Consider the following 12,619-nt stretch of genomic DNA (forward strand, 5'->3'; position numbering starts at 1 on the left):
GACTTTGTAAAGGTTAATTTGCCTCAGTTTAGCATTGGGTTGTGAAAGCAACTAACGATATCAAAGAATAATCTCATGCTGACAGCGGTTTAAAACTGGGCTTATTTTTCATGGAGATTAACAGTATAAAATACTTATCTTCTGCTGCAAACATTGAGTGAGTAGGATTCTTTTTTATTCATACATTAAAGACAAATGATACACCATGGTGGACAAATACACTGTTAAACTCATTCTGAAACATCTGATATTTAAAATTTAGCATATTAAAGCTCAATCACTGTTTCATGCTGACATATCTGGATATGGTTTATTGGTACTTTCTGCACTGAAAAAAAAATGCAGTAGTTCAACTGCATTTATCAAGCTGAATGGCGAGCATGGACTATTGTGCAAACATGTAATGAACACGCAATTCCTAACTATTTTTGTTTTAGAATATGATAATTTATTACCTCACTTTTGAAACAGCTTTTAGAGATTTTCTTTGCAGTCAGGGATTTGAAAAATTAGGAACACTTGGAAGAGAGATAACAGGAGTTATAATTCATTGCATCATGGTCTTGACTAGTAATGCACTTCAAGGAAGGCAAATGTTTGAACATATCTAAAATTATTTAAATTTTAATTGGTGATCATAATATTTACAGGTAATAAAATCTTATGACGAACTCCTATTTAGCAAATAAGATGAGAATTGTCCTTCCCTCATTACTGCATCACATTTTAATATCCAGCTACATAAATTGAACAGAAGCATTCTTTCTGTCCAGAAATTAGTTCTGGAAGGTTACTATATTGCCAGCTATTTATGAAACAGAATTTCGCCAAAAAAAACCTCAAACACATGGCCACAGGTAAAGATGCTCCTAGTATAGCTTGTTTAACCTGCAATGTTAAAAATAATTTAAAGTCACTTGTTTTATGTTCATTAATATTGACTAGATTTGAGATTACAAAAACTTCCACTTTGCTAATATTTCCCTTTAGTAATAAGAAGCAACACAAAGGAAAAGGGTAAATTGTCTTAAATATTGAAATAAACAGTTTCCCATTGTAAAAGTAATACTTTAAACTGTGAGTGAGCGGATACCAAATAATTTCTTTGCAACAACATTAATTGACAACACTCATTTTCACTCAGCTATATATTCCATTGTCCACTATCATTCTGTGACAAGCTTACACTCCAAGATGATAACTGGCAATACACAGTCTAAAAAACAATTGCATTTAGTTCTTAACTGAACTTAATCTGTACAAATTTCTACTTTAGCTTTTGCTTGCTCACAACATTTCACAAAAGTTATTGAAGTCAAAGGAGGTAGCTAGCTGAGTAGAAAGATTCTCCCAGGCCACTCACGCAAACTGAAAATAATTCATGGACATATCTTAAGAAGCAATATATTTACTTTTAAGTCCATCTTTTCAGAAAATACAAAAATAATCTGTTGATAAGTGTAACAAAACTTGTTCTTTGTTAAACAGAATTTCACTTGTTAACTGAGGATTAAGTCCAATGGTGCTGCACATGATGATGTTGGCCAAATTCTAGTGTTCAAAATGGGAAAGGATCTAAATGCTGGGATTTACTTGAAAATTCTATATACTCATCAGCTTCTGTCTTGCGATCACCTAAAAGGAAACATTTTCTAATTGACAAAATGGCAGTTCTAGTAATCTCAATTTCGGTCAATAATTTCAGTCATGTAACATCAATATAAAACAAGTAATCTATGATAGTGTAGTTTGGATTTTAAAAAAAAGTAGCAGGGTTATATTTTAAACCATAAATAGGTGGGTTAATGACAAAAGGGATTCACACACCTAACAGAAGCAGATCATAGACTCCTTTGACTTCATTATATAAATTTTCACCTGTGAAAAGGTAGCAAAATGAGAAAAACAAATATAAATCACATCTTAAACTCGTCTGCCCCAGTGCACAAATTAACTGAACACAGATGCAACTCATCAGCAAAACCTGAAATGCTTAAATTGAGTCATTTCCACAATTCCTGTGCAACAGACTTTTCTAGTAGTGTACGGTAGAAATTAGATCAATCCGTTCCTTAGCATTGTCTAATGTTATTGGTTTTTCTTTTAAGAAATCCGCATGTCTTTTAATACAATTTATAATTCTAACTTTTCTTATGAATTTACATTCCCATTCATCCCAGTATCCTACATCTGGAAGAATGTCCTTTCACTGAAGGTAGTGTTTAACAGTCCTCCACAACATAGTAATCATGACAGTTCTCTTGCAGCAAACCAAAATAAAAGGCAACTTAACTTTGTGTATTTCTTCACTGCGTCAGTCAACTCACTCATCAAATGGTGCCACATGACCAATTACACACCACTGAATTTCAGTTATTTTGGGACAACACTGCAGCTAACCAACAAAAGTCAGGCAAATTACCAGATACAACAGAATTCTTCCACAATAAAATCAGAACAATCCAATGTGAACAGTTCATGCATTAGTTACGCAACACTCAATCCTGGTTAATGGTTTACTTCTCTTATAAGAATGTAACATATCAATTTGTAATACATATTATCCTAAAGGAACTTTTTAAAACCTCTGCATATTTTTACTGTGATTTCAAAAAAAAGAAAATTGGTCAGCCAGACAAAATCTAAAGACCTCAGCACTGCATCTGAAATCTGCAGATTCAGTATTTCAACTGAATTAGCTTATAGATCACCTTTTTTGGGACTGCGGACTAAGAATGGAAAAAAAGATGCTGCTTTAAACCAAGGAAACTGTTTTAAGTAGATGGTTGCAGTTTTAAAAACAAGTTACTGCAGCATATAGTGAGTTGTATCGCCAATGTTGTCTTGTAGAAGCAATGAGGGAGACATCCATTCAAATCAGCAGCATGTGTTCAGGGCAAAGCCATGAAACCACAAACCCAGAAACAAAGCCAACTGATTGGCCTTGAAAAGGGCACTAACTATTGTGCACTCTGGAGAGCTCAGCATAATAACAAGTTTCTTGTTGGGTTCTTTAGCAATGCATAGCATTCATATCTCTGAGGTAGATAGGCAGGAGACTGGAAGAACACAACAAGCCAGGCAGCATCAGGAGGTGCAGAAGTCGAATTTTCAGGTGTAACTCTTCTTCAGGACTGGGGATGGGTATGGGGGGAGCTGCAGATAAAGGGGGAGGTGGGGCAGGTTGGTGAAGTGAGGATAGGTGAAGACTGGTAGAGGGTACAATGTGGTTAGTCAATGGGATGAATGAATTTGGTTGGTAGCCGGGAACAGTAGCAGGAAACAGCAGCAGGAGGGGGAAGGACTGGGAATAGAGTCAGGGGATGGGGAGGGAGGTTATTTGAAATTGGAGAACTCAATGTTGAGTCCTCCAGATTGTCGGGTGGCCAGGTGAAAGATAAGGTATGGTTTCTCCAATAGAAGGTGTGGTTTATTTTGGCAATGGAGGAGGCCAAGGATGGTCATGTTTGAAAGGGAGTGGTTGAGGGAATTGAAATGGGCGGTCACTGGGAGGTCCGGTCAGTCCCTGCAGAATCAGCTGCGATGCTCGGTGAGCCGTTCCCTAAGTTTACATGCAGTCTCCCCGATGTAGAGAAGACCACATCAGGAGCCCTGATGCAATAAACTAGGTTGGAAGAGAGGCAGGTGAACCTCTGTCTCACCTGGAAGGACTGTTTGGAACCGCGGTACTGTAACGTTTTGCATCTTTTCTGGTTGCAGAGGAAAGTACCTGGGGTTTGGTGGCGGGGGTGGTGTGAAGCAATGACTGTTGGAGGGAACGGCCCTTGCGGAAGGCAGATGGGGTGAGGAGAGGAAGATGTTCTTGGTGGTGGGGTCTATTTGGAGTTGACTGAAGTGTTCGAGGATGATGCATTGGGTGTGGAGACTGGTGAGGTGGTAGGTGAGGACAAGGGGACTCTGTCGTTATCGCTTGGCGGTGGGGGGGGGGGCGGTTTAAGACCGGTGGAAGGGGGAATGGAGGTGATGTGGCAGAGGGCTGACTCGATAACGGATGTGGGAAAAGCACGTTGTTCAAAATAGGTGGACATCTGGGATGCTCGCGAGGGGAATGTCTGCTCGTCCAAGCAGATGTGGAGGAGGACTTGGGAGAATGGGATGGATTTCTTGTAGGATGCTGGGTAGAAGTTGGTGTCATCCAGGTATTTACGGGAGTCTGTAGGTTTGTAGTCGATGTCCATTTGGAAGCTGTTGCTGGAGATGGAAATGGTGAGGTCAAGAAAGGGGAGGGAGGTGTCCGAGATGGACCATGTGAATTTGAGGGCAGAGTGGAAGCTGTGGGCGATGTTGGTGAACTTAGTTCATGCTGAATGCAGAGCACTGCACTGATGCAGTCATCGATGTTACAGCGAAATAGTTGGGATACAGTGCTTGTGTAGGTACTGAAGAGGGACTGTTCGATATAGACAACAATGATGCAGGCAGAGCTGGTACCCATGGCCACCTCAATGATTTGGAGGAAATGGGAGCAGTTTCAGGAAAAGTTACTGAGGGCGAGGACCAGTTCGGCGGGGTGGAGGGGGATTGGATGGGTCTATTGGAGAGGAAGAAGTGGAGAGTCTGGAGGCCATCCTAGTAGGGTATGGATGTGTATAAGGACTGCATGTCCACAGTGAAGAGAAAGCGCTGTGGGCCAGGGAACTGGAAGTTGCTCAAGATGTGAAGGGTGTGGTTGGTGTCGCAGATGTAGGTGAGAAGTGCCTGAACTAAGGGGGAAGAGGATGGAATCGAGATAGGATGAGATGAGTTCGGTGGGGCAGGAGCATGCCGAGATGTTAGATCGATCAGGGTAGGTGGACTTGTGGATCTTGGGGAGCAGGTAGAGCCAGACAGTGTTGGGGTGGGGGACTATGAGTTTGGAGGCAGTGGAGGGAAGTTCACCAGAGGCAATGAGAGCACTGACAGTGTCTAGGATTTGGGCCTGATGGGTTTTAGTGAGGTCATGGGCAAGGGGGAAGTAGGACATGGTGTTGGAGAGTCTGCGTTCAGCCTCTGCGATATAGAGGTCCGTCCTCCAGACTATCACTGACTCTCCTCTGTCAGCTGGTTTGATGGTGAAACAAGGATTGGTGTGGAGTGAGTGGAGTGCTGCACGTTTAGAGAGGGTGAAGGGGGTGGAGAAACTGAGGTGGCCGATGTCACGTTGGCAGTCTGCAATGAGGAGTTCTTGGGCAGGTACAAGGCCTCCAGGTGGTGACCAAGTGGAGAAGGAATGTTGGAGGTGGGAGAAGGAGTCCTCAGAGGGAGGTTGGGAGATTTTGTCAAAGAAGGAGGCACAGAGGTGGCAAAAGAAGAGCTTCACATCGTGGTGGGTCTGGAGTTCATTAAATTGGTGGAGGGGTACAAATGTAAGCACTTTCCTGAGGACAGACCGTTCAGCCTCAGAGTTCAAGGTCAGGGTGAATAGTGAATATGTGGCAAGGCTTGGGTGGGTGGGGCTTTGGCGGTGTTCCGAGGTGGCTTGGGGGGTAGGTGGAAGTGTTGATGACATGGGTGAAGGTTTGGAGCGGTTGGGGGTGGGGGGGGTGGTTGTGGGTGAGATGCGGGATTAGGTAGTTGGTAGGACGGGGAATAGGGTGGGGTCTTGTAAAGGGTGAGGGTAGAGTGCATTGCAGGGGTGGGTGGGTAAAGAGGGAGAGCTGATGTGCCTGCTGATTGCAGATCGGCAGTAGGACCCAGGGGTGACCCTGGGAATTACTTGCCAAGCGGGTGGAGCCAGAGGTAGAGGCAGAGAACAGGAGACCCAGGTTCAAAACCCATCAACAGCATCTCTAAGAACAGGTTGATTATAAAATATCTAATAGCAATCTGAAACATGCAACATCAATATGTGTGTGTGTTCCCTTGCTCAAAAAAAAATTGCCTTCTCTAACTCTGCCAAGAGAGCAGGGGTAAATTACATTCAGCTGTTGAAAGGAAAAATACAACACCCCACAGGGTTCAACCAAGCAACCAGTGATCTAAAGATTGATCATCATTGTGCAAATTGCATCAAGGCATCATCGAAGAAAGAAAAGGGACTATGAAACGAAATCATGCAGACTGGTAAAACTGAACTGCATTCCTTGGACAATTATTTTTCTGCCCCCTCCATTTTGTTGTGAAGTTGGGTAGAGTAACTGTAGATTGGGAGACTGGAAGTTATAATTTGGTGTGATAAAATTGTAAAATGCAACAAACAAAGCACTGTGTGGTCCCTTTAAAAGACTGTGTTTTTTCCTGTACTTAGATTTAATAATGGATGTCTATGAACTGCAGCTTTAAAGTTTGCGGGTGCACAGGCAGCACCCAAATTGAAACATTTGTATCGAAATGCAGTACATTCAGCAGGTAAAGCAGCAGTTTTTTTTTAATCAAGATAACAGGTTTTGAATTTAGTCAATCAATTTAAACCAGGCCCTTAGATACTAAAAACCTATTAAATTTAAATCTGATGGTTTTGACAACATAGGACCAATCCTGTTGTAAGAAACTGATATGTCATCAAGGGTATAAAAGAAGGGGATAGTTTAGATTAGATTAGATTAGACTTACAGTGTGGAAACAGGCCCTTCGGCCCAACAAGTCCACACCGACCCGCCGAAGCGCAACCCACCCATACCCTTACATTTACCCCTTACCTAACACTACGGGCAATTTAGCATGGCCAATTCACCTGACCCACACATCTTTGTGACTGTGGGAGGAAACCGGAGCACCCGGAGGAAACCCACGCAGACACGGGGAGAACGTGCAAACTCCACACAGTCAGTCGCCTGAGTCGGGAATTGAACCCAGGTCTCTCAATAGACCTAACAGCTCTCGGCTCTCTCAATCGTCAATGTATTAGACAAAGCACCTTTTAAATAATAATAATGGTATCAACAATGGGGAAGATGTTCCTGACAGAAGAACAATGAAGAAGGTATTTGATGTCAGAAGAACAATGGAGAAAGCACAGAACATTCCAGAAGACCCATAACCTGGCTGTAATTTCAAGAGACCAAATTCTATTTTTTTGTTAGACGACTGGGACTTGTATTTGTTGAAACAGCAAATCATTAGAATCTTGCCTTATTCTGGAATAGTTAGAAGGGATTTGGTTGATTTGTTAATAGTTTAGTTAATTTGTTCACTGTTAGAGTTAGATAAATAAATAGTTAATTGTTGATTGTAAAGGGAGTGTCAGGGATTTATTTAACCACTAGAAATTGCTGAAAAACAGGTTAAACCCCTTCTCGCACTCCTTTTAACAGATTACCTCAATTATCCTAATGAGATGGGCGGGCACTATTTCATTCGGATAATTGATTATTCAGTCGATCAATTCAATGCCTCTCTTCTGAGGCTCAGATGTTTTCTATTAAATCTGCTTCGTGTTCAGGAGACTAGGTAGCAGCACACAGCGCATGAAGCCCCACCCCCCCAATCCCATCCGCTATCGCCCTCAAACACCACCCCTCCACCCAGCCCCAATACATCCATCCGCCTGCCCCCCAGACCCAACCCACCCCCCAACATCGTCCCCCACCCACCCCCAATCACGTTCCCTTTGGGGCAGCTGGACTGGACACCAATAGTCAGACTGCTTCTACCTTTCTGCAGGAAGTCTCCCCACACACACATACACACACCCTTGTAACTGCAACATTTTAAAAAGTTCCACCTCTGCCTAGTACGGGACAATGTTAGAGAGAATATCTGGGGAAAATGGGTTTAGGGGTTCACCCTTATGTAGAACTCCAGGGAAAGCATGGGGAGAGGGAGAGGGGCTGGGAGATCAGTCATTTGGAGACGGTGCCTAAGAACCCATCCATGTTCAGGACTGTTCTCGGCAGATATCGTTTTTAATCAGTGTAAGCAAAATACGCGATCAATACGAAACAGCTCTTTCATGTAATGTTTCTATCGGGACCTTGAGATCTCCTTCAGATAAACCAATATTCGAATAATTGAGATTCCTCTATGTAGAGAGAGGCACTCTTCTTTGGGTGTTTTGGTTTTAGTTCTCAGAAGGGGATCAGCCTCCACTTTAGAACAAATTATAATATGTTTGTTTATCTTTTGTGTATAATAGTTTTAAAAGAGGTAAAGTTCATGTTACATCAATTAAATTCTTGACTATTTCCTGTTATTTTTTAAATGACATTTATAGATTAACAATTAATCTAGTCTAATTTTTGACATTAGTTCAAAACAAATGGATTACAATAAATAGTTATTTGCTCGTAACAGGGGGAAAAAAAAATCGGATATTCTTTTAACCCAAATTCAACAGTTGGACAGAATTGGGCAAATTGGTGTTTTAGTCAAATCTTCACATTTATGACATCTCAGGAATGATTGGAGTTAAACTGCACTGTCTCCATTGAGTCATGTCACAGCAACAAATGCAATTATATGTTAACAAATTACTTTTATAAAGCAATGCAGAAAAAACGTATCATGCCACACCACAGAAGCACAATCAGATAACGATATCTGCCAAGCAAGGAAGAAATCTCAACAAAGATGACCCGTGGGAAATCGTGTCTCACGAACGTGATTGAGTTTTTTGAGGAAGAAACAAGGAAGACTGATGAGGGCAGAGCAGTAGATGTGATCTATATGGATTTCAGTAAGGCAATCGACAAGGTTCCCGATGAGAGATTGATTAGCAAGGTTAGATCTCACAGAATACAGGGAGAACTAGCCATTTGGATACAGAACTGGCTCAAAAGTAGAAGGCAGAGGGTGGTGGTGGAGGGTGGTTTTCAAGCTGGAGGCCTGTGATCAGTGGAGCGCCACAATGATCGGTGCTGGGTCCACTACTTGTTGTCATTTACATAAATGATTTGGATGCGAGAGTGAGAGGTACAGTTAGTAAGTTTGCAGATGACACCAAAATTGGAGGTGTAGTGGTCAGCGAAGAGGGTTACCTCAGATTACAACAGGATCTTGACCAGATGGGCCAATGGGCTGAGAAGTGGCAGATGGAGTTTAATTCAAATAAATGAGAGATGCTGCATTTTGGGAAAGCAAATCTTAGCAGGATTTATACACTTAATGGTAAGGTCTAGGGAGTGTTGCTGAACAAAGAGACCTTGGAGTGCAGGTTCATAGCTCCTTGAAAGCAGATAGATAGGATAGTGAAGGCGGAGTTTGGTATGCTTTCCTTTATTGGTCAGAGTATTGAGTACAGGAGTTGGGAGGTCATATTTCGGCTGTACAGGACATTGGTTAGGCCACTGTTGGAATATTGCGTGCAATTCTGGTCTCCTTTCGATCGGAAAGAGGTTGTGAAACTTGAAAGGTTCAGAAAAGATTTACATGGATATTGCCAGAGTTGGGGGATTTAACCTGTAGGGAAAGGCTGAAGAGGCTAGGGCTGTTTTCTCTGGAGTGTCGGAAACTGAGGGGTGACCTTATAAAGGTTTACAAAATTATGAGGGGCATGGATAGGGTAAATAGACAAAGTCTTTTCCCTGAAGTTGGGGAGTCCAGAACTAGAGGGCATAGGTTTAGGGTGAGAGGGGAAAGATATAAAAGAGACCTCAGGGGCAACTTTGTCACACAGAGGGTGGCATGTGTATGGAATGAGTTGCTAGAGGAAGTGAAGGAGTCTGGTACAATTTCAACATTTAAGAGGAATTTGGATGGGTATATGAATAGGAGGGGCCGGGTGCTAGCGGATGTGACTAGATTGGGTTGGGATATCTTGTCGGCATGGACGGGTTGGACCAAACGGCCTGTTTCCATGCTGTACACCTCTATGCCTCTATGACCAGAGGTGTGACCATAAATGTCAGGTCTGAAAGGAAGCGAGCATGATTACAAAGACAGAGCTAAAGCAATAAAGAAATTCCAAAGCATCTAGCCCAGGCAGCTGAAGACTTGGATTTCAATAGTGAGGAGAGAATGCAGAAGGGGACAAAGAGACAAAAATGTTGAGTTCTGAGCAGAAAGTACCTGGCTAGAAGATTTAGTAGAGTTACAGAGATTAAAGGAGAAGGAATGGCGCCAGGGACCTGGGTTCAATTCCCGACTCAGGCGACTGACTGTGTGGAGTTTGCATGTTCTCCCCGTGTCTGCGTGGGTTTCCTCCGGGTGCTCCGGTTTCCTCCCACAGTCACAAAGATGTGCTGGTCAGGTGAATTGGCCATGCTAAATTGCCCGTAGTGTTAGGTAAGGGGTATATGTAGGGGTATGGGTGGGTTGCGCTTCGGCGGGTCGGTGTGGACTTGTTGGGCCGAAGGGCCTGTTTCCACACTGTAAGTAATCTAATCTAATCTAAAGTAATCTAATCTAAAGATGTATATACCAGGATAAGAATTTTAACTGGGGTACTAAGCAAGTGGAATGGAGGAACAAAATCTGCTTGAGGATTGAATAAAGATGGCAGGGTGTTGGATGAGTTGAAGTTTACAAAGTATAGTGGTGAGAGGCAGCAAACAGTATTCTGGAATAGTCAAGTTTAAAAGTGACAAAGGCACTGATAAATGTTCCAGTAGTATGTGAACTAAAGCAAAGTAGCATAAGGGCCATGTTAAGGAAGTATATTTAATCTTTGCGAGAGTAATATGGAGTTGAAATCTCAATTTGGTATGAAATTGGATGTCATGGATGTAACCAGTCTGGTTCAACCTAAGACAGTGGCAGGGTGGGGAAATGGAATCAACAGCTAAGATGATGGGTTTGACTGAAATCATTGACTGTTGACTTTCTGGTATTTAATGAAAACAAATTACAGCTCATTTGTGATTGTTATTAGAATGTCCTACATGCAAAGAAATGGAGGAATTATGCAAGTGAAAAACAGGTATACACACGGAAGCTAACCTTGTCTCTTTAGTATTATTACCAAGGACAGCATGTAATGAGGAAGAAGCCAAGCTTAGATTCTCAGGACATGCTTAGAGATGATATAGGATGATAATGGAAGCTATTCCTAAAGATACTTTGCTAGAACTTGACAGGAAAAAAGAAATCCCTCTTTTTGAGTAAGAGGTAAGAAAATAGCTATCAAGGCTGGGAGGGTGGCGGGGAGAGCAGCTGAGGAGAAGAAACCAGTTGGTCCGTGAACACTGGAAATAAGATAAGTAACAGGCGATTAGCAGTTTGGTGGATATGGAATCGGGGAATATTCTAGGTGTGGATAAATTGTTGCTTACTTAAACTGGAATTGATTCACTACTTGAATGACTTATTTTTGTATCTAGAAAAGTACTGTTCACGTGTCCATATTGGACTTAGCATTTTATTTAATATTTTGGACAGTAGATAAGTCATTTGTGGATTTAACCCATGCCGAGTTTTAATCTGAAGTAACTTGAAGCTTTTTTCCAGTTATATTGTGTGTCATACAGCACGTTCCCTCAGGAGATCAGAGAAATTTGAGAACAGTGGATGCTTCAAAAAAAAAGTTGCTCTGAATTCAAATTGAGCTGGAACTTTTAAGCTATCAGCTCATATATTCAAAATGGAATGCCACTTCCATTACTTGTGTAAATAATTGGGTGATTATGGTTAGTTACAGATTCTGCACTCTCACATGCTCCTCCATGATTTTTTTTCAATGTCAAAACCTTATAGTCCTGCTTTTTGAAAAATGGTGCATATTGTTGTAACTGTACTATGCATTTTCCAGTATTTGTGATTTTTGAGAAGATTTGTAGCTTGTAGTTGTAAGTTTGCTCGCTGAGCTGGGATGTTTGTTTTCAGATGTTTCGTCACCATGCTAGATAACATCAGTGAGCCTCCAATGAAGCGCTGGTGTTCTGTTCCACTTTCTATTTGTGTGTCTTGGTCTGTTAAGGTGCATGATACCAGTTCTTGTTCTTTTTCTCAGGGTTGGTAAATGGGGTCAAAATCGATGTGTTTATTGATGGGATTTTGGTTTGAAAGCTTGGCCTCTTGAAATTTCAGTGTGTCTCTGTTTAGCCGGACCTAGGATGGATGTATTGTCCCAGTTGAAGTGGAATCCTTCTTCATCTGCTTGTAATGGATACTATTGACAGCGGGTCACGTCTTTTGGTGGCTAGTTGGTGTTTGTTTATCCTGATGGCTAGTTTTCTGCCTGTCTGTCTGATGTAGCGTTCATTACAGTCCCTGCAGGGTATTTTATAAATGACATTTGTTTCGCTGGTTGTGGGTATAGCGTCCTTTTGGTTCATCAGAAGCTGTTTCACTGTGTTGGTAGGTTTTTGGGCTACCATGATGCCAAGGGATCAGAGTAGTCTGGTAGACATCTCAGAGATGTCTTTGATCTATGATAGCATGACTAGAGTTTCTGGGCGTGTTGTGTCAACTTGTTTGGGTTTGTTGCTTAAGAATTGGCAGACTGTGTTTATCGGGTACCTGTTGTCTTGAATACGCTGTAGAAGTATTTTTCTTTTGCCGCTCGTAGTTCTTGGGTGCTACAGTGTCTTGTGGCCCATTTAAATAATGTACTGATGCAGCTTAGTTGTGGGTGTTGGGATGGTTACTCCTGTAGTCGAGTATCTATATGTGTCTATTGCTTTCCTGAAGACGCTGATCTGCAGTTCTCCATTAACTGTTCATTCCACTGTGACATCCAGGAAGAGGAGTCTGTTGTTGTTCTCCTCTTTTGTGAAATTTTGCCAAGATGTTGTTGATGATATTG

At 42.0% G+C, this 12,619-nt stretch overlaps 1 protein-coding gene across 6 annotated transcripts in view; it reads right to left on the reverse strand.

Annotated features, from left to right (window-relative positions):
- opa1 (OPA1 mitochondrial dynamin like GTPase) overlaps positions 1–12,619 on the reverse strand; it is a 135,396-nt gene that overhangs the window by 102,162 nt on the left and 20,615 nt on the right. For 5 of the 6 annotated variants that reach the window (XM_060834784.1, XM_060834789.1, XM_060834783.1 and 2 more), the window contains exon 5: positions 1,828–1,878. The exons of the other annotated variant lie outside the window; for it this stretch is intronic. In XM_060834784.1, the coding sequence (XP_060690767.1) occupies positions 1,828–1,878 (51 nt within the window). The remainder of the gene's footprint in view (positions 1–1,827; positions 1,879–12,619) is intronic. 6 annotated transcript variants of the gene reach the window in all.

Source organism: Hemiscyllium ocellatum, chromosome 13 (genome assembly GCF_020745735.1).
Source record: "Hemiscyllium ocellatum isolate sHemOce1 chromosome 13, sHemOce1.pat.X.cur, whole genome shotgun sequence".
NCBI classification, from domain to species: Eukaryota; Metazoa; Chordata; class Chondrichthyes; order Orectolobiformes; family Hemiscylliidae; genus Hemiscyllium; species Hemiscyllium ocellatum.